This window comes from Apteryx rowi, unplaced genomic scaffold (assembly GCF_003343035.1).
Source record: "Apteryx rowi isolate R43461 unplaced genomic scaffold, aptRow1 scaffold_189, whole genome shotgun sequence".
Taxonomy (NCBI): domain Eukaryota; kingdom Metazoa; phylum Chordata; class Aves; order Apterygiformes; family Apterygidae; genus Apteryx; species Apteryx rowi.
Genome location: NW_020448185.1, coordinates 1,113,162 through 1,135,285, shown reverse-complemented (window position 1 = coordinate 1,135,285; position 22,124 = coordinate 1,113,162). Strand labels below are relative to the sequence as shown.

At 36.7% G+C, this 22,124-nt stretch overlaps 1 protein-coding gene across 7 annotated transcripts in view; it reads right to left on the bottom strand.

Annotated features, from left to right (window-relative positions):
- The window catches only part of PIBF1 (progesterone immunomodulatory binding factor 1), a 127,657-nt gene that overhangs the window by 80,968 nt on the left and 24,565 nt on the right, over positions 1 to 22,124 (bottom strand). For all 7 annotated transcript variants that reach the window (XM_026061977.1, XM_026061974.1, XM_026061979.1 and 4 more), the window contains 3 exons: positions 20,178 to 20,359; positions 15,558 to 15,683; positions 11,402 to 11,500 (listed from right to left, as the gene is read on the bottom strand). In XM_026061977.1, the coding sequence (XP_025917762.1) occupies positions 11,402 to 11,500; positions 15,558 to 15,683; positions 20,178 to 20,359 (407 nt within the window). The remainder of the gene's footprint in view (positions 1 to 11,401; positions 11,501 to 15,557; positions 15,684 to 20,177; positions 20,360 to 22,124) is intronic.

The following is a 22,124-nucleotide window of genomic DNA, read 5'->3' as shown; positions in this document are numbered from 1 at the left end:
CTCTGCAACTCTTTCATATACACCCATTCCACCTCTGCTGGGCTTCTTCAAATTCCTAAGTTCTCTGTCCTTACTCCTTCCCACCACATTTCTCCTACCATGGACTTACAAATCCTCTTTCTAATCATCATCAGCTATCCAGGATATCTGCTTTCACAGAGAGCTCCCCTCAGAGGCCCACCAAGAACAAATGTTCCCCTCTCACTTAGGTCTTGCTAAAGTTCTGTTTTTAAGTAATTGTTTCTTAACATAAAAGTATGCCTCTGTACACTCACTGATATCACAAATRACTCAAAGTACTACAATCCTTTCAGTCTCCCTATGACCCAAATGTGATTCATCTCAGTATCACTGTGGCTATGTGACATTGGTAGAAATGCTGCTARCATGTCGCATGACCACGCTACAGGTATCCAGAATCCAGGTACGTTTTAGCAAGCTCTTGCACCCTGGTTGACTAGGCATTGGACACTGATTCCAGATTCACTTTGGTGGTTTCACGGAGACATGGTGGGATAGCTCGCATGACTAGAATGCTGCAGTGGATGTATGCAGGCTCTTCAGGAAGGACAGGACAGGAAAGTGAGGAGGGAGTCACCCTTTGTGCAAGAGAGAAGCTGGAACATACAGAGCTCTGCCTAGGAGAGGACAATGGGTTGACTGAGTAAGGATTATAAGTAAAGGGCTGATGAGTGACATTGTTGCAGGTGTTTGCTATAGGCCACCTGATGAGCCTTTTACAGACAGCTAGAAGTAGCCTCATGTTTGCAGGCCTTAGGCCTTATGGGAAACTTTAACCACCCTGATATCTGTCRGAAGGACAACACAGCCAGGCACAAGCAATCCAGGAGGTTCCTGGAGAGCATCAGTGACAACATCAATGATACAGGTGATAGAGGAGCCAACGAGGAGAGGTGCTCTGCTGGACCCTGTACTTACAAACAAGGAAGGGCTCATTGGGAATGCAAAGGTTGGGGCAACCTTGGCTGCAGTGACCACAAGATGGTGGAGTTCAGGATCCTGAGAGGAGGGAGCAGGGCAAAAAGCAGGATCACAACTCTRGCCTTCAGGAGAGCAGACTTTGGCCTCTTCAGGGACCTGCTTGGAAGAATCCCATGGGATGTGGCCCGAGAGGGAAGAGGGGTCCAAGAGAGTTGATTGATATTCAAGGATCACCTCCTCAAAGCTCAAGAATAGTCTGTCCCAATAAGCAGGATGTCAAGCAAAGGGGGCAGCAGACCTGCATGGATGAACAAGGAGCTCTGGCAAAACTCAAATATAAAAGGAAATATACAAAGGAAGCATGGACAAGTAACCTGTGAGGAATATAAGGACATTTTCAAGTATGCAGGGATGGGGCCAGGAAGGCCAAAGCCCATTTAGAATTTAATCTGGTGAGGGATGTTAAGCACTTCTATAAATACATCAGTAACAAAAGGAAGACTAGGCTCCACTGTTGTGTAGGCCCACTGCTGAATGGGGCAAAGCTCAGAGGGTTGTGATGGGTGGTGCAAAGTCTAGCTGGAGGCCAGTTAACCAGCGGTGTCCTCCAAGGGTTAATACTAGGTCCAATCCTGTTTAACTTAATTCATCAATGACCTGGATGAAGGGACAGAGTGCATCCTCAGCAACTTTGCTATTAATCCAAAACTAGGAGGAGCAGCTGATAAACCAGAAGGTTGTGCTGCCATTTGGAGGGACCTTGACAGGCTGGAGAAATGTGCACAGAGGAACCTCATGAAGTTTAAAAAAAGGAAAGGCTGAGTCCTGCAGCTAAGGAGGAATAACCTCATGTACCAGTACAGGCTGGGGGACAATCTGCTGGAAAGCAGCTCTGCACAGAAGGACCTAGGAGTCCTGGTGGACAATAAGCCAGCAATGTGCCCTTGTGGCCAAGAAGGCCAATGGTATCCTGGGCTGCATCAGGAATAACACTGCCAGCAGGTCAAGGGAAGTGATCCATCCTCTCTGCTCAGCAAGGACTGAAATGGTGGTTACATTAGTTGTTAGCGCTACATATAAATAACATACAGTCCTCCTTCTTTGGGAAGTCATCAGTATGATTAAGTTTAATTAGGCATATTCAATGCTGGATTGACTAATGCCAAAGGCAAACAGCTTCCTGTAATTTACAGCCTAAACTACCTTGGCTGCATCAGTGGATGCAGTGTCTGGTAGCGTGTTTATAAAAACAGTATGAGGGTCCTTTGCTTACAGAATACTTGTCAAATAGACCGGCTCAGTTCTGGAGCAGGGTGTTGGCATCTTCCCCATTCATAAGAGTTACTTATGTGAAACAGGTATCACCACCACGCAAGTGAAGACCAGGCTGGGAGTGGTAGAGACAGGCTTCCAATTAGACATAACATTTTCTCAATAGTTTGCATGAGATCCTGCAGAAGACAAGGTCTGGCCAAAATTCAATCTAGAGATGTCTCTCAAAAAATTTAGTCTCCATGTAAGTTCAGTCTCCCATGAGTCTACTAGGAAGTCCATGAGATTAAAAAACTGTAGTATTCTTCTCAGACCACAGAAACACCTATTTAGTCAAACTGCTCTTCAAGAGCTCATTGGCCAGATAACGGTACAGCATCACATGCTTTTCCAAAAGGTAGTCACCCACTGATGCTAAAAACTCATGGTTATTGAGGCACCAGGACTGAAGAAGTCTATAGTGGTAATGGTCTAGTTTGTCCTTAACTGTAGTTACTCTTTTGTCAAGATGCTTTGACTTTTATATGAAAATAAGCACCTTGAAAACATGCATATAAAACACCATTTACAGAAGACTTACCATTCATAATTTAGGAATTATGATACATACTTTTTTTTTTTGGTTTTGCTTTATAACTTCTAGCCAATAATGCTTGCATTTTACACAACCCAACATCCAACAATAGAATACTAGAAGTTGGAGTGACAATCTAAAGACTGGTCTCAATGCCAGATTTCACAAACAGAATGACGATTTTGAATAACAGTTAAGGCAAAAACTTAAAAAAAAAAAATTAAAAAACCTTTAAAAAACCCCMAAAACAAAAACCACCCCACATTAAAAAAACACAACACCTAAAAATAGTAATAATAAAAAAGGCTGTGGGTCATTTAATGCAATAAGGAAGTGAAAGAAGTCAGATCATACAACAGAACGTTCATAATYCCAGTCATTTGCTGAAATGCTAGAAAATTATAAGCATTAAACAAGTGACTGAAAATCACAGTAACTTGAGACAAATGATTTGTGTATACTCGCATATATATATGTATATTTAAACACATATGCATATTTTTGTGCTTATTTTTGTGTCAGCTACATATCAGGCTATACAGTCACCCCCCTACACCTATGCTTGCTCAATGATTTGCATTTTCAGTTGTGCTATTTACGATATGCTATCTTATTTACAATAGACTATTAAAGGAAGAAATTTATGGTTATATTAAGTTGAAACATAGTATTATGTAAACAGACATCATGTGACTATCAAAATATTTACAGCCATACAGAAAACAAGATTCCAGGCTTTGAAGAATTTAGCTTCTGAACAAGAATTATAGTATATAGTTTTAGTAGACATATGCAACTAACAATTATTGCTTTTATTCATGGTCATCTGGCTATTCATGACTTGTTTTCCTTCTCTATTCTAAAAATTGTGTACTTGGCATTTCCTATAAGCAGCTTCTATTTGCATTTGCCATTGAAGGGTTACTGTTTTTAGCTGCCTAATGTTGCTAGGGGCTTCACATAGAAGTTTAATTCTTCAAGCACAGATGTCTTAGAAACACTCTAGAAAACAGTTATTTGCATACATAACCCAAACTGATATATGTAACAATCAAAAAAAAAAAGAAAAAAAACCCCCCACCCTCACACATTAAATTCACCTTTAGAAAACTGCTTTCATTTATGTCATGTATCATTACATCCAGTCTAGACTTTTCAAATGGACAGAAAACAGTTATTTAGCTACAGTAAGTAAGTTTAGAAATTTCTCACTGTGTTTTACAGCTTCTGTCCTATATGGAATAGCTGTAATGTATCAAACCAAAGGTCTGTGTAGCCTGAAAATCTTGTCTTTAACAGTGGCTGGAAAGCACGTTTCAAGAAGAGCAAGAAAAGTGTCTGCAGACATTATATTTCTTCCTAATCCTCTCCCACTACAATCCAACTGTTTCTAGGTCAAGAATTTCCTGAATTGGATATGACTTCTACATGCTAAGTAATTCTCAAATTTATTTTGGATCTTTTTCAGTCTCCCTCTGAAGCCATGTAAACTTCTGGCATCCAAAACATCACTTGGCAAAGAGTTCCAGAAGGCTACTGTTCACTCATCCTGTCAGGACTCATCACTAATGAGAAGTTGTATGCAGTGAATCACAAAAGTGTGTGTATATGCGAGGGATACTAACAATCATAGCACAATCATGGACTGCCATGGAAGTTTCTCCCCTAGAATTCAAGAAATACATGAAAACCAAGCAGCAGCACCCTTATATCATAAAATGCCTCTTTGAAGGAGCTTTAACTGCTTTGGAAGTTGTTCTTAAAGGACACCAAAACATTTTCAATCTTCCCACACTCACAAAAATCCTAGAGACTTAGAATAGTAAAGAGTTTCTTAGGTACTCAGCATAACAGCCATCACAGAATTTTAACATTTTGCCTTTACTAATCTTCAAGTCTTAAGGTCAAGGATTTTGGCCAGCAGAAAATGAGTAGGTAAAATGAGAACATGTATTTTACAAGCTTAAGAAACCTCTTTATGATATGAGGATGTGTTGGTGTTATAATCTTCCCAAACCATCCTTCAGATATTATTATGTTAGAATTATCTCCTAGGAACTGGGGCAAGAGAAACTTAAATGAAAGTGTTTCTAGAGCTATACATATAAATGTTGATTATATCATCCAGGATAACAGAGCAAACTTCAAAGCCTGCCTTTCAGATGTAATGAAGCTTAGAAAGGCCAGCCATCACCCTAATATATCATTCCTATGAATCTTGGTACTGATAATTCTCTGCCTAGAACACACTATTCAAGACAGTTACAAGGTGACTGGTTACAGCACTTAAGCTGTTCATTCTGGAGGAATGCTATCTTCAAATATTGAAATCCTTATTAGTGAACAACCAAGGACTGCTAGGCATGCCCTAGCAAGTGTGCAGGCTTCTTAACACTACTACAATATATTTGATCAAATCAGCTAACTACATTTTCTCCTTTTGTTTGGTTATTAAAGTGCATTCTAATTAACTGAGGAAAATATAGCAATCAGTCTCCAAAGCCAGTCTCTAAAGTACTAAGAATACATACTCTTGGTTTGGATGAAGATACCAAGGCTTTAAGCCTACTCTGAACAGTTTTTCACTAACATGTCCAAACTGCCTTCCACAAAGAGAAACTAGAAAAAGAACTTAAACTCACTTTTCCTTTTTTAATATTCTTCTATCTGTCTTCTTTTCTAGGACAGTATTTTTCATTACTTCTGTGAGTGCTGCCAGTTGGTTAATGATTCCAGGAAAAAAATAGCTAATAAAAAAAACCCTGAAAAGTCATGAATTCTAAGTTTTAAAATATAAATACCTATACAGCTCAAGTCAAGACTATGCTGAGCTCTCTGCTGCCAATATCATTAGGCTCTACAAGGAAGATATAGTTAATAATGCACTGATCCCATCAAAATGTTAACAAAGCGGGAAAGATTCTTTGGACAGATCCCTGGACATCAAGTTCTCATTAGTATCTGTCCAGCAGCCATCTGCTCGACAGAAAGCTTTCCTTATACACCACTTGAAAAAAAAAAAAAAAAAAAAAAAAAGAAAGAAAATCTCATTTTTGATGACTATACAGTAGGTGCCAAAATTAACAGCCAGCATGTTGGTCTCTGGCATACCAGAAAAAGTCATCTCTAACCCAAGGAAAAAAAAATGTTAGTCTTTCAGGCTTTCCAAATTCAAACTATCAGTTTTTAATCTTTAATGCTCAGTGTATTTTACTTTTGATTTGAATCTTTTGGTTCTTATGAAGTCAGAGAGGCATCTTGAGGAAAGTACTTAGGTAATACATGCAAGGCAGAAAGAATCTTTGGACAGATAATTGAGCAGACAATTCCCATTATAATGCAATCTGAAGTAGGTTTCGAGATATGACAGACTTTTTTTATGCAGAAACATAGTAGAAGGATGGTGAACTTAGAGAGCATCTTAAAATGACCCATTAAGACCATAAAGTCCTAGTAAATGTATGCTCAAAAGAAAAGGAAAAAAAGCTTAAGAGTCTTCCTAACCATTTCTGCGGAAGTCACTGATACACAGAATTGTTTTTGTTAAGGATTTCATTGCTTCTTCTACAGCTTGGAAATGAATCAGACCCAATCTCCTGGAAATGAGCTTTTCTTCTTCTTCATCATATTATTCCTCATCCTTTCACTGCCTTCTTTGCATTGATTCCTAGTTTCCAAGGGGGTGTCTTTCAGTAGTTTCCATGATATCTACATTTTACCCTCTTAGCTGCATCTTGTAATCAACTTTCTCATCAGGAGAATGAGATCATTGTATTTTTTTAACGGGAAACCTGTAGTTACACTGATTAGGGCGGAAATCTAGGTAAGGTCTAACAATGACAGGAAAGGGCTCAGCTTTATTCTGATATGAATCCTAGGCATTGTCAAAGTTACATATACAAATCATACTATAGAAGTCACAATGAATAAAACAGCAACAAAAAATTATACCAAAAGAAGTATTTTAGAAAATACTAATGAAGTTAATTCAAACTGACGGCGCAAAGTGATGGTAATTTTCAAGAGCTACAGTGTTTCAAATCAAGGGATTCCAAAGCTCTTCATACACATAAGCAGCAACCACGAAAAATACAGATGTGCCTAGGGAGTATAGGGCTGTGGCAGTCAGTTTTATATAGGGTTATAGCAGCTGTAGCAATAAGAAATACTTTGGCCAGAAATTAGGGCATACATCTTCTTTTATTTAAAACTTCATTTTTTACAAACATTCTTGAAGAGAAAATAGGCCCTTATTTAAGTATTARCAATAAGTCCAGTGCACAAATATGTCGACTTAATCATGTTACGATTAGAAACTTGTGATTGCAGTCAGCAACATCAAGATTGTGAAAACATACTAATGAAAGGCAAATAATTAATTTTAATGTTTCTTTTAACAACAAATGTATAATGCAATAAATGTTAATCTAATCATGAGATTCCTGCACACTCAGAGATTGGATAAATTTACTGAATAAATAAATGCTCCTTTGCATTTACAGCTATCTTCTCATCTAAGATAGTCCTCTAGACTCATTTGCAATTATTGGGAAGGTACAGGAATCTTCATTTCACTTAATTTAAACACCCATTTTATGAAAAGGATTGATCAACCCCTCTCCATAATCTACAAAGATTAAGACAGATGACTGAAGTTAGGTAAGACTAACCTCACTTTCAAATGAGTCCTAAAAACAAATAGCATAAATATGAAGAACAAAAAAAATGGAAAAAAAAAAAGGATCCAAGTAATAAGAATTCATGGATAGATTAGAAGAGGTCTCCAAAATGTGTAAATGGCTTGCAGCTGACTGAAGAGAAAAACATTAAATAGGTAAACACTAGCACACTTTTTCCTCCCAACCCGCAAACCATAACACACTTGCTATCAACAAATTTCARCGACTTTCATTCTTTTGTTTTTTTGAGAAAGGTACTTCTAAATAGAAACATTAAAAATACTCCTATTTTTTTTTTCCTTTTGCAGATTATCCATATACTAGTTTTAAATAGCTGAGCTATATACATTAATCCAGAAATTATTACATAATAATCCAAGGTCCTTTGAAATCTTTGAACAACAAACCTCAAAGCTGTTTTTGTAGCCATCATCCTGACTTTACTAAATCCAACAGTTTATGACAATTTTTGAAGCTTTATAGTTTTTAAAAGTTTCCTTTGAACATCTGTGCACATTCAAATAAGCTAAAAAAAAAAAAAAAAAAAAAAAAAAAACACTGCACACATTAGAAATATCTTAACACCCTATAGACAGGAGAGACAGGAATTTTAAATCCCAATAGTTTTTTTTTTTTTAATAAAATTGAGGTTTTCTAAAGTTACAGTGCCCACTGCAAGTGCCCAAAAGTGCCCCTTGTGTTCCCAGTAATTTTGGAAATCATTAGCCAACTTCCATTGATAGAGCAGTGGAGTCCTAGAGAAAGAAATGATGCTTCTTTAAGGTTTAAAGGAAGTAAACAAACAAAGACAAAAAATGGCTCTAGTAGGTGTCCCCTGAGGCAAAACTCTTGTATGAGTTCACCCCATACTAGACATTAGAGTTCACTTTGAACACCCCATCATACAAAACATATCAATTTGACTTTGCCCTTTATTGGAAACTAGAAAATTTAACCACTAATAAAAAGCAATAGGAAGCCAGGCTGCATTTCTTCTGCTTTTCAATTATCTTTTTTGGAAAGGGAACTAATTAAGAGATTAGCAGTCAGCATCAGCATTCTCCAGGAATATTTGAGATGGAAAAACTAGAACATATTTAGTATCTATACATCATAATATAGTAGAAGATCAAACTATTATAGAATTGTGTGCCTGATTCAACCCTGAGACACTTTCAGTTGAGCCAATATAGCTTTAAAAATTAGCTAAAAGTCATAATCACACTACCAACAATTTAAAATGAACTGAAAATGTCTCCACCTGGACATCAATTTTCTAGAACACAAGTGTGACATACGCACCATGGTTTAACTCAAAATATAAAGTCAGTAAATTCTTATACTGCCATGGGTAAATGAAATATACATTCTCACATAGAACTTACAGCTGTTAATGGCAAAGAGAGCAACAAAAATTATGTCTTCATGTCATACAGTGATCTACTTTAAGGCTGAAACAGCAGATTCTTTATTAATATAACACAAGTATTATCACTTCAGTATTTGATCGGCATTTGTAAACAGTTGTTTGCAAAAAGTCATCTTAAAAACATCAGTGAGAAAAATGATAATAATTGCACTTGACTAGAAAATTGGGTATTAGTTACACTTCTGATCACAAGATTTGCCAGGGGCTTTACTTAACCACCATTCAGGCCAGTCAACATTCCACATATTTCTGAAGCTTTCAAACATGTTTGTTTATACAGATTATGACACCAGTAGTAACTAGGATGAGTCACCTTGTTTTCAATAAAGTAGAACTAGCTCTTACAATCACTTAAATCTGGAATTGGACAACACAGGTATTCCCTTCACAGGTATTCACTTCACTTTTCTTAGGGGGTTTTGCCTATATTATGAAAGTTTTTGTTCCACAGAACCACATTTTCAGGCCATAGTAACCTCAAGATTTGGGACCTTATAAATTAAGGCATTTATTCCATTTCATCATGTCAGTTTGCAGTTTGTTACTTTGCAGCTCATTTAAGTARTTAAGCACATCTGGAATGCAGAAAAAGGCACAGTCTTGATACTTGTACTATGGTTAAAAGGGAGTTTTAAAGTGAGAGACCTACATTTAAAAAAAGCAAAGTATGGGTTTTTTATTCTCCTGAAGAAAAGAAAGAAAGCATAATCTGAGGAATAATCTACATTTCTGAATCCCCAAAACTGTATTAATCACATTATTTAGAGTGATGAAAGGAGAGCTTTACTTAACTGGAGAGTTTAGCAATACAAAAAGCTACAGAACGACAAAGGCGTGGTGTATCAATAATGGAGATGACATGGTACATTAATAAATTTTGTGGGTTCCCTCCCACCCCCCATAAAGCTTACTTTTTTAAATCTGCAAAATGTTTTCCTATGTTTCTAACTGCAGGGTATCCTTCCCCCTCAGGACACATGAYATGAGTGGGAATACAACAGAACTGAAAGATATTTCCTACCTGGTTTTTAATTTTAAAAATAAATACAGTAAGAATTATAAAGTTGATATAAAAATAAAAAACAAGGAAGTGTGCATACTCAAATTATCATTGGCTACATTTATTTTCGATATCTAACTGGAAGTTCTTCTGAATCTCCCACATATCATAGTAAAGTGAAAGCTAGGAGTCTCATCAGAAGGAAACACAGGGTGGATTTCCATTAGCACTTTAGTTTGGTTTAAGAGATCAGTTTTGACACAAATTTCCTGATGGCCTCCACTTAACGTACTTTGATTTGCATTGTGGAGTCATTTCAGAGTTTGCTAAGTGAATTCCTTTTTGAGAATCCAAGAACACCTACAATGCATTCTAAACACTAACAAACATTCAGCCCACAGTACCAAACTAGAATTAACCTGAAGTCAAACCCCTGAAATGCATAGTGTGGACAACAGGTACTCTGATCCAACTATTTTACTCTAGAACCACCCTTATTATTTTGCATGACTAATTAGTGTTGTCTGTTTTCAGTTCTTTGCACCTATGCTGGGGTAATGCTAATTCATCAGTAATACCTCCACTGTAATTTAGGATTCAGCACAAAAAAAATAAAGGCTTAAATTAATTCATGTCCATGCTTAAGTTAACAGCATTTTAACAGATTACTATTTGCAATTAAAAACATGTCCAAACAAAAAAATTCACATCAGCTACTTTGGGTAGGTGACTACATGGCACCATTGCTTAATGAAGTGACCTTTCCATTTTTGAGAAAGATGTTGTTTAAACATAATTTAAGTCCGGACATGTAACAAACTTAACCTGAACAGCTTTGACTACTGTCCATAGTTCTGAATCACCTCATAATTTATCATAGTTAATAAAACAGTTCTAAATTTACAAAAAGTAAAACTAAAGTGCTGCAGAGAAGGACAGTAAACTACCTGTAAACAGCAGAGGATCAGTCATAGTTTCCTTCTCCTTATAAATACATAAATAAAACTGTATAGACACATTTTATATGTTGGATATGAAAGACTGGGTAGAGGCAACAGTAACAAAAGCATGTAGCAAGCATAAAAGTTCACAACTACTGCTCTCCAGCCACACTTTACAAAAAGTATTCATTGAAATCATTGGAAAAGAYTACTTTCTATTTTCAACAATTTTTTCAACTAAATTAAGAACAGCAGTGTTCAGAGCTTGGTTACTGGAAGATAAGACATACTGTGAATTACACCTTCTTGCTATGAGATGCATAATTATGTTTGCATGTCTTTACAGGATTGAAGGAAAAGAATCAAACATTCACAGTGTTACTGCACTGGCAAAGGAAAAAACAAACAAACTAAAATTAGATTTCTAACTTCATTTAAACCAAATTTTTGTCATACAATTTATTCTTTGCAGAAAGCCCAACCAGTCATCCATCCTCCCTAAAAGTTTCCTGATATAAATACACTTAACCCTTCAGTTTGACATGTATTTTAAGAGATACTTACTGTTCTAAGAGTTGATCATATTTTCCTAGAGCATCTCTTTCAGCAATAACTGCTCTTTCTTTTTCAGCTACAGCATTATCTCTTGCTTCTCTCAAATTTCTGAAGGAAACAAAAAAAGATAATCTCTCAAGAATCTGTTGGGAAGAAGCCTATTTTACTTCTCAGATTAGAGTATTATTGACTGATCTTGACTTTAACACTACCTTCCCCAATCCTGTTAGAACAGTAGGGGGCCTATCTATATGTATATCCATTATAGAGGCCTGTTCTGAAAACAATGATTGAACCACCCATCCATTTGTAGAAATACGTGAAAAAGTCAGAATATTAGAAATGTAAATTACTTTTTTGCAGAATTTAATAATTCAAATACTTTTGCTTAGTACTTCTTTAATAACTAGGAGAATGATGTCCTCCTAGTAACTGAGGAGATTAAGAACTTTTACGATAGAGCCAGAAGAGATTAGCTAGGTATAAAATCCTTATTTCGACATATAACTAATTCGGCTAGTTAATCACCATACGTAGGTTATTGCACATCACTGGTGTCTTTTATTGCTAACATAATTTTTGATCTGCAAAGAGAGAACCATAAATTAAACCATAAATGTTTTGTTGCAATCAATATTTTTTTTCAAATTTTTATTAACCAAGGATCAGTTAAGACTTGCAAACTATCTTATTCCTATTTCACTTATACAAGTCAGAGTAGTGCCATATGAATGAAAACTAACACTTGTAATACTTGTGTTAAAAAATGACACAGGTAACAGTCTGTTAATCTGTAGTCTGTCTGTAGTATAACATCCTAATAAACTGAAACTACCACTTAGGGCTCATCTGCTGTATCTCCATTATTCAGTAGCGCAGCACAGCAACAGCAGATTTGCAGAGCAAAACAGTGGCTGTTGAGGACTTGACATCTACACTATAAACACTTCAGAGGATTTTACTTTAAAAAAAYGTTTGCTCCTGTGTCCTGGACACCCACTGCCATTTGTGATGTATTAGATGCTCTCTTAGAGACACCTTTCAATTTAGTTTCATATAAAAGAAATCCAGTGCAAATGCAAGCGCAAGGTGCGATGTGAGCAAAAACATGGCAAACAGCGATAACTGGGAGCTTCACTTCAAAACCACATTCCTCATCTGAACTGAAACATTAATGTATATGCAACAAGCTCTGCCCACTTCAGTTGTTTTTTTCTTCCTGCCCCTGAGCAATGCCATGAGCACGCTTCATTTATGTGGCTGTGCAGTGATTTTGTGTGGGGGTGGCAGGGGAAGCAGATTGATTTTCACCTGAATTTGCTGCGGAGATGCAGTAATACCTGTGTTACCACAGGAAACAAAAACACCCCCAAAACACCACGGGAGCTTTTTCAGGAAGTACAACTGGCTTAAAGCAAAGTGAAATTAGAGTATAAGGCAAATTTTGAAGATATGGAGGTAAAAGGAGAATTGTTAAGTCCATGTCAAATGCTATCCTAGGTCATTTGAGCCACACTAACCGTGTATGTTTTTTGGATAAAGGACTTTATTTTCTAGACTAAGGAAATGTCATCAACCATACTTACCTGGACTCAGTTAAGTAATACATATGCATCGGAAATTATTAATTAATCAGAATCAACCTAAGAATTATATAATGGTTAAGTGCCTAAGAGAAAACATGTGGGAGGTCAAGGGCATTAATGTGTTAGAGGAGTGAAATGTCGTATCTTGAAGAGTCGTAGAAATGGAATAAAAGTTAAACTGTATAAGAAGTAGAGTCACACATTTAGAGAATAAAGTGTTTTGCTTAACTGAATAGCTTGCCAATTGAAAATGCTACAGAAGAATAAAGGCACAATGAGGTACACTCGGTCAACAAGAGGAAAATCACAGATGTGATTTAACCATAAAAAAAGGCAAATGAGACCCAGTTATGTATCTGTTTACATACTTTCAATAGAGATAGGACAGCCATTAGTGACATTGTGCCAGGTATTCACATGATCTGAAAACTATACACAATTCTGATTTTAAAAGGTAAAACCAGCATATCTAACAGCTACACTTACAGGTCATCTGGATTATCAGGTGTCTGGCAAGCCTACCATACAAGTGAGCGTAACCCTCTAAAATGGGACAGGATCACTATCTACACATTTATGAGCCTGTATGGAAGAAAAAGGTGGGACAAGGGGCAGAGGAGGGGAAGCAGAAGTACAAGGGCATCTACATTAGCTTTTGAAGCAAACCTCTCAACAATTGCCACTCAGAACAATTYTAGAGCACACAAACCAAATTCTATTCAAATTGACAGAAATAAGATGATGTGCTCAAGGAGAGATCTAACATGCTCAAACTACTAAATAGTGTCCAGGTTATTGGATTAGCTGTTATCTGGTCCTAAGTAAAACCTCATGCAGACATTCAGTAGCTCTGTGAATTCACTCATGTTTGCTAATGGAGACATAGCCAATGCTGACAACCAGAAAAGTGAAACTAATYCCAAATAAAATAAAACTAAGTATCACCTTTTTATTGGATTCCCCTTCCCCCCTCAGTTCAGCTTCCTGAACTGGCTCATCCAAGGGTAAAATGTCACCAAATTCAAGGGGAACATCAGGCTTAAGAGGCTTGGCAAAGAGATGAGGAGTAAGAACTTTCTTTTCAGTCACATTAGCTCAGCTGTCTCGTCATTCCATGCTTTGAGCTTGAAGATGAAACTAAAATCTTAGCTTTACTTTCAGTCACAGTCAATCAGCATCTCATCACATCATACAACTTTCACTGCAAACTGCTTTGCTCCCAGTTTGGGGTTGCACATCTCATGATTGAGGTGCACCTCAGACTACAAAGCAGTTTTACGGCGGAATTTTTTAATACTTTTACTTTTTACTTTTACTTTTCAGTAATTCTATAGAGATAGCATAGGCTAATCTTTTTTTTYCCCCCACAAAATATGAAATTAAGGCTAATAAATTTGCATTTTAGAAATAATTATTTCAAAACGAGGAACAAAACTTCTGTAAATTGGTTCCAGACAAACAAAGGATCCTCTGGTAGATTCCTCAACAATATACGGACACTTTTCAGATATCCACCAATAGTCAAATCATTCTTTGTAATTCAACTTAGTTTTGCATACAGGAAGTGGTGCAGATGTGCGCGCACACACACACACACACACACACATATATATAATTTCATTCACACTTGCAAAACTATAAAATGATGTCTTTTTTTTTTAAATTAGAACCTTTCAGTTGAATGGAAGACAGACAGCAGGAGTCACATTCCTCATTTTTCCCTCTTCAGAGTAATAACAAAACTACCTATTAAAAGAAGAGACGCTGATGACACAAATATCTTTTTACTACAGTCATCTCCTTCTCCACACAAGTCACTTTCAGGAGACCTACAATGAGTTAATAATGAGTCATTAAGTGCTCCTCCCATTTAAAAGGAACATGTAATGACAAAAAAAAAAACAACAAAAAAATCCCTTGAAAAAAATTACAGTACCAAGAGTCCAAGCCCTTAGATCCCTACAGGCTTACATGTGTGCCTAACACTGCACACAGTTCCATGCAATTCATCGAGAATGCACACAAAGTTTAGTATGCAGTTTCTTGCAGGACCAGGACCTTCTTGAAGGAGGATTTTATCATAATTTAGAGGAAAACCAGTAGTGTTGTAAATCATAATGCTGTAAACAATCTCAGACTTTTATACCTTTTAAAAATAAATCTATCTTCGATTGGTTTTCCTCAATTTTTCTGCTTTACCTTCTGAATCAACTCCTTCCTTTCTGGTTGCCTGAAAGTTTCAGGACTATTGTCCATCCATTATGAGAGATAAACCAACATATTCTGTATAAATTAACAAACAAGACTCATCTGAGTAAGCTCAAAACCACTAAAGTTTATCTAGAAGATGCATTTTAACAATCCATTCTTTTTATTGACAATGTCAAATGTCAATCATTATTTCAAAAGAAAAATTATGCTATCTGTATTAGTTTTATAAGGTTCTCAGTTTTAAAACTAAACTTAAATTCCCACATTTTGATCACCCCTCAAGAAGCCAGTCAACCAGTTTCTGCCTGAAAAAAGGGAATATTTGGCTATTTCTGCCCTAATTAGATTATTTCCTGCATTTTATCTACCTGTTTTCACGCTCATACATCTCCTTTGAGGTGCTTCGAAGTTGCTCAATTTCTTGATTTGTTTTCAATCTTATTTGTTCCAGTTCCTCCTGCAGTCTGTTTTCATACTCTGTTTTATAATGGTCTCTGGAAATAAATAAAAAAATAGGAATTTCTTATGAACTGCATTACTACTACATTGGCCAAAATATCAAAATTCCAGGTACAGCTGTACTAGCAAAGCACTTCTCGGTTTTACATTTTATTTTAATTTTCACTCATTCCCCCCTCATCTGCTTGGAATACATATTAGCTTAAAACTAAGACTGAAAACTTAACCATGAATAAGTTAAGATCTTTCATGGCATATTGCTTAGGGTTTTTTTATTTTATTAAAGTAATTTGACATTGAGTCATCATGCAGCATTACACTTAATACACTTGCCAAAATTCTTTGTCAGCCTATACGTGAGTGTTCATATTAATTAACCACTTAAAAAAAGTCCTCACTTTGCAGACTGTTCTAGCTTCATCACTGGGTAATGGTAAATTAACTTATAATAATGCCATGCTACAAGATTTTGTTGTATACTATTTTCACCACACCTGGAGAGGGGGGTGGGGGCAACACATGATGGCAAATGCTGAAGATCATAAGCTGTGTAGATTTGTGAAGCTAAAAATGATATCTGGATACTTATCTTGTCAATGTGACAAATAAGTATTTTAAGCAAATTATTTTATTTAAGTTTTTAAAGCAGCAAATATCAGAAGATTCCTGCACAAAAAAGTTTCACTTGATATTAATATTGACAACGTTTCTGTGACTTTGGCAGCCAACAAACCTGGAGTTACAAGGAATCCCGTAAAGAGTTGTTCCTACAAAACTATCCCGCTCCCCCAGAGAAAAAACAAACAAACAAAAAAAATCCCACATAGTTTTGTTGCAAGTACTTAACAGCAAAGGCATGCTGAATTTTACATCCTCTAGTTGGGGTTCAAGAATAAATAATCAGCAGTGAAGTCACTAACAGAAATTACACATTTGGAAATAAAAGCATACGTATGAAGAGAAGTACATTCTCCACAGTAAAGTCTTTCAGATTCTTTTGGATTCCGAATTGTGTGGTAGCCCATCTTCTATGAATTCTGTACTCCGAGTTGGCCAAATTTCATGTTACCTACAAGCCCGAAAATATCTAAATATGTCAGAATGAGAGCTGTCTAGTTTTTCCTGTTTGCTTTTTATTGATACACTGAATTTCATCTGAGTTGTCAAGGTAAGTTTATCTCCCTTCCTTTATCAAGTGTGCCACACCCTAGCAAGATGCTTTGTAAAGATCTTTGATACAATGAATAAGTTGATAATCTAAACAAACAAAAATAAACAAAAAAACCCACACTGTACTGAAATATAAGGTCCCCATTAGAAGTTTTCTGTGTTCTTTTTGTGCTATGTGGCTCAATACATAGAAAAAAGTGAATGCTGAATTTCAGGACCTCGGGATACAACTCTCATATGCAAAATCAAGTACCACTATCATTTTCTTGTTATTTAGAGAGCAAAGATTTTCTGTTACCATTACCACTTACCAAAGAGAAATTTCTATCATTGTGGAAACTACAACTGACCTCCTCTCCTGCTGCAAGACTGTTTTAAAGTCAAGAAAGTTTACTGAGGAAGGTTAAAAGAATCTGAAAGAGTCTTGAACACCCACAGTGATGTCACCAGAAGACAGTTCAACATCACACTTATCTTTATGATGACTAACATAAACAAATGGTGTAGAAAAGGGGATATTCTGAATGTGTAGCTTGACTGCCTATCACTGCCTTTTAATGAACACCAACTGAGCTGCTATAAAGCAAACAACCTTCATTTTTATTCCTGACCAACTGTTATGGTCTGTTTGGGCAGTAACTAAAAACGTTTTTGCCTTATCAGGTTGTGTTTTGTCCTCTTCTCCTAGCTTTATGACCTTCCTTCCAGGTCTATTATCCATAAGGCTTTATACTCCAAACAAACTAGACATGATCTGAGCATCTCTTAATGCAGGTACAGATTGTAATTTAAGTGCTCAAAATAGTAAAGGGAGATTTTTTTTTGTTGGTCTGTGCTTCCCTAAAGGTTCCCAAGGACTGTAGCTATGACTTGTTGGCATTAACCTTGCCCCAATCTCAACCAAATATGCAGCCTCTCTTTTTAGAGGTTAGGGAACCTAATCCCTCAGTTTCCTAAAATCTGTAACATTTTCTAACTAAGCTAAATATGCCCCAATGTTGGCAGTTCTGAGGGCGATCAGAAGGTGAATAATTCTTTATTCCTAAAAATTTGGGCTTGTTTTCCTTATCTAATTTATTCATGAACTACAACGACCACAAGAGATCCAGATGTGGAGTGAGCGTTAAAACGCCTCAAATTCTTCAAAATGCAGTCAATAAAAACTTACAGCCCAAACTGGTGTCTCCTCCAAGTAGCTATAAGGAGTGTAGAATGTCYATTAGTTGATACAATTTTCTCCTGCTCTCCCTGTTGCAATCTCTAATTTATCTCTCTGACAAAGAGATCAAATTCTGTAGAGCTCTGCACAAGAAACTTGTAATTGTAGATATTTGACCTGAGAGAGGGATGGTTCAAACTGCTGAATATGCAGGGATGCCCACTATGGAATGCAATCTCAGAAGATGCACACAAAAAATGTGAGGGAGGTGGGAGGGAGGGCAAGCAAAGAAGGGAGAGCTTCTGCAATATTTCAGCAGCAGAACCATGAATACAAACTAGGCTGCCCAGGTTGCAATACAATCCCATACATGATGCTCAATACACATGATGCTTAATACACATTGTCTTCTCTACTAAGCCATAATGTCTCTGCAGAAGACAATAATGGTCACTAGAGGAGAGCAGATACGCCTAGATTATCCATTACAGTTAATATCTGTGCTATGAAGATTAACATCATGAATAGAATCAACAGTACCATTAATGTCTAGAGAGATCTGGTAACATCACAGAATCACAGTAATAGCATCAAGATCTCTGAAGGTAATATGAGTCACACAATTTCTCTTTATCTGGCATCAAAACACAAGAGACCAAGATCCCTCTGATATTTCAGAGGATAGTGAAGCAGGCTTGCATTGTATCCCCAGATGTGGTAGAGTCAACCTACATGCATCTCTTCCTAGGTTCCTCAAATGAAGAGAGCTCTTTAAAAGCCCCTCTGCCTCATTATTATACGATATAGGTTTCAYAATGGCTTTCTAGAAAAAGGAATCTAGCTACAAGAGTCAATGCTTACAAATACATTTCTAGAGCAAGATTGCTCAGACCTACGTGATTTTTTTAAACCGCAATTTAAAAGCAAGCCTTAAGGATTTATTTAAATGAAGAAGTTCCAGATGAATCTCTAACCTGAACACTGTTCTGAGGTATATCCACACAAGGTAAATTAAAAAAAAAAAAGTGACAGTAGTAAAGGAAAAATCCTTAATATTAAAAAGACTTCTGATAAGCAATATGGGACAGAACTCCATAACTGATAGCTTCAGTAGAGTGTTTTTATATTTCCGTTTAGACAACACTTTGTCTTTCCAGTTGTATTACAGAAGAGTCACATATAGTGCATTTCATCTCAGTTATGCAAGAACACAAAATATACAAATGTTGTCTCCATTCCATCTTGTCAATTCAAACAAAAGGAAGCAGCTGAGGGATTAACTGAGCCTACTCCACACTTTCTGTCTCTAGAGGACATTCACTCAGAGCACAGMTGCTTTTCTAGGGACACTGCTAACCAGAAAGATGGCTGTATTAGGGACAGCCACACAGGCAAACATTTGATGCAACTTTTGGATGTACGTTAAAATGATATCTTTGGCATCTAGGTGTCAGGAAATAACATGATCTGGATAATCTTAGTAAGAAAAAAAAATCTATATGAGGGCACAAAATTTTATTGTATAGTACTACATATTTAGCTTGACACATAGCTGAATAAAATAGTATTTTCTGTTCAACATCCCAAACATATACATATACCAGTTTGAATAGCATAAGAATTTAACACTATTTACTACTGCAGCTAGCACACAATGATCGCTTAATTTCTCATGGCTAGCATTAAGGAGTGTGCAAGTGAACCTGAGATATGAAAAACTGATTGCTCGAATAGCTGATGTGAAAGTTATAACTGCATACTACGTCCTACTTTAAACATCTGTTAAAATTAAACATATTTTACACTCCAAAGATTGTATAGAATATGTCTTTCTAGTATTATTGTTCTAAATAAAGTTCATTTAAAAAAAAAGAAAAAGTGCAATGTGTGCTTAATATAGTTTTTTTATTTCCACTACCTCAAAAAATTTCTATATACATGTAAGAATATAGTTGCCATAAACTTTCGAAATGGATTTCTTCACTGCTATGATAGTATATCAAAACTTAAAAAAAACTTTAAAGCAGTTTTTCCCAATACATAAATACACATTAAAAAAAAACAGAAGCTTTCTTACTGTTTCTAGTTACACAGATAGAAACTAGCTCTTCTAAAGTCAGCAAGTTTTAAGTGGGATTTGTCCAAGAAACAAGGGAAAATAGTAATTTGTCTACCGATAGAAGTGAACACAGTATTTTACCTGGATGTAACATATTTTTCATACATCTCTTCTCTAGCTTTTTTGGCATCCTCTAGCTGAATCTGAAGTCTTTCAAGACGATCTTCTTCATGTGCACAGCGAACACTAAGCTCCATGGTCTGGCGATTAAGATAATCTTTATCTTTTTGCAACAAGTTAAGGGACTGTTGTAAGGTTGCCAGCTATAAAAGGGGTTAAAGGAATACTTCAACATAAACTTCAAAACAAGCATTTAACCCACCCCCCACACACTTGTTTTTTCATTTTAACTCTCTTCTGCATATCATCTGAACTGAAAAACCTCAGCTTACACTTACATTTAACATGCTCTTATAAGTAGGTGAAGCTCTATTCAAAAAAAGGACTTTAAGATTATAATTTTCTGGATTTTCATTATTTCTGATAATTAGTAATTGAAAAGAGGTAATCTTCCTTAATCTTCCTCAATGTCAAAACAGAAACTAGGATCAGAATATAGTACTGAATCAGAGAGGAAACATACCAAGTTTTGGGGCCAACTGGTCATCATACTGGGGACGACTTTCTCAGAAACAGTGGAAAGTTTACAGGCACCAAGAGTCATTACTGTTCAATAAAAAAATGGTGAAACTGCTAGCTCTGGGGCTGAAGTATGTCATGATTATGATAGACAAGGTGATGTTCCAGACCAGTACCAAGAGCAAAGAAGGTCATGCATGCTTTCTTTTGACTTTCGTTTAGCATGCTGTTGCTACAGATAACTGAACTGATGCAAAAATAGAAACATGATCATCTTGCGAGCCTCTGCAACAGCTTTCCTGAGCTACAGATTAGTCAACTTTACCACTCCAAAAAATATGGTGTGGGAGACAGTGGTCTCCACCTATGGGAGATCAATATTGTCAAAGAGCAGCCACAGAGTATATGGTCACTAGTGCTGAGTGGTCTAACTCCTTGCTTCTGATAGCAAAAGGTACCATTATCATCTTCAAGAAATTTTGCAGTTTAAGCTCCTGGTGATGTCACAYGCCAAGTTAAGACAGTGGTAGATGAATCGCTTATCAGAAATACATCCCCCAGACCAAAGCCATAAAGACACCCTGTATATGTTTTAGACAGAATTCATCCCATCTAAGCCATAAAAAGACAAAAGAGTTACTTGAGAAAGATAATGAAGTTGAAGACAAGAAGCAACTTATTAAGCAATTTAAAATTCATAGTGCAAAAAAAAAAAACTCTTAGAGGCATGCTCCATCTGTCCACTGAGCACCATAGAAGGTGAGGTGTAAGCGTATCTTAAAACAAAACAAGCAACCTGCCCCCCCCCAAACAACAACAAAAAAATCCATCCCCACCTCAAAGTAACAGGTTATATGTGCATCCACAGTGAACAGAGACATAGTTTACTACATGAAGAAAGAAATGAACCTCTATGTCTATCTATAAAATTGGACAGAGGAGTACTACCTTAATAGTAGTAGTTAAAATCACTGTTTTATCTGCAATACTGCAGGGGACAGGTCACTTGGGAGGAATATAGGAATGTTGTCAGAGTATGCAGGGATGTGACGAGGAAGACTAAGGCCCATTTGGAATTAAATCTGGCAAGGGATGTCAAGGACAACAAGAAGGGCTTCTTCAAATACATCAGTAGCAAGAGGAAGACTAGGGAAAATGTGGGCCCTTGGCTGAACAGGGTGGGTGCCCTGGTGACAAAGGATGCAGAGAAGGCAGAGTTACTGAATGCTGCCTTTGCTTCAGTCTTTACTGCTCAGGCCAGCCCTCAGGAACCCCAGACCCTGGAGACAAGAGAGAAAGTCTGGAGGAAGGAAGACTTTCCCTTGGTGGAGGAGGATTGGCTTAGAGATCATTTAAGCAAACTTGACACCCACAAATCCACGGGCCCTGATGGGATGCACCCACGAGTGCTGAGGGAGCTGGCGGATGTCATTGCTAAGCCACTCTCCA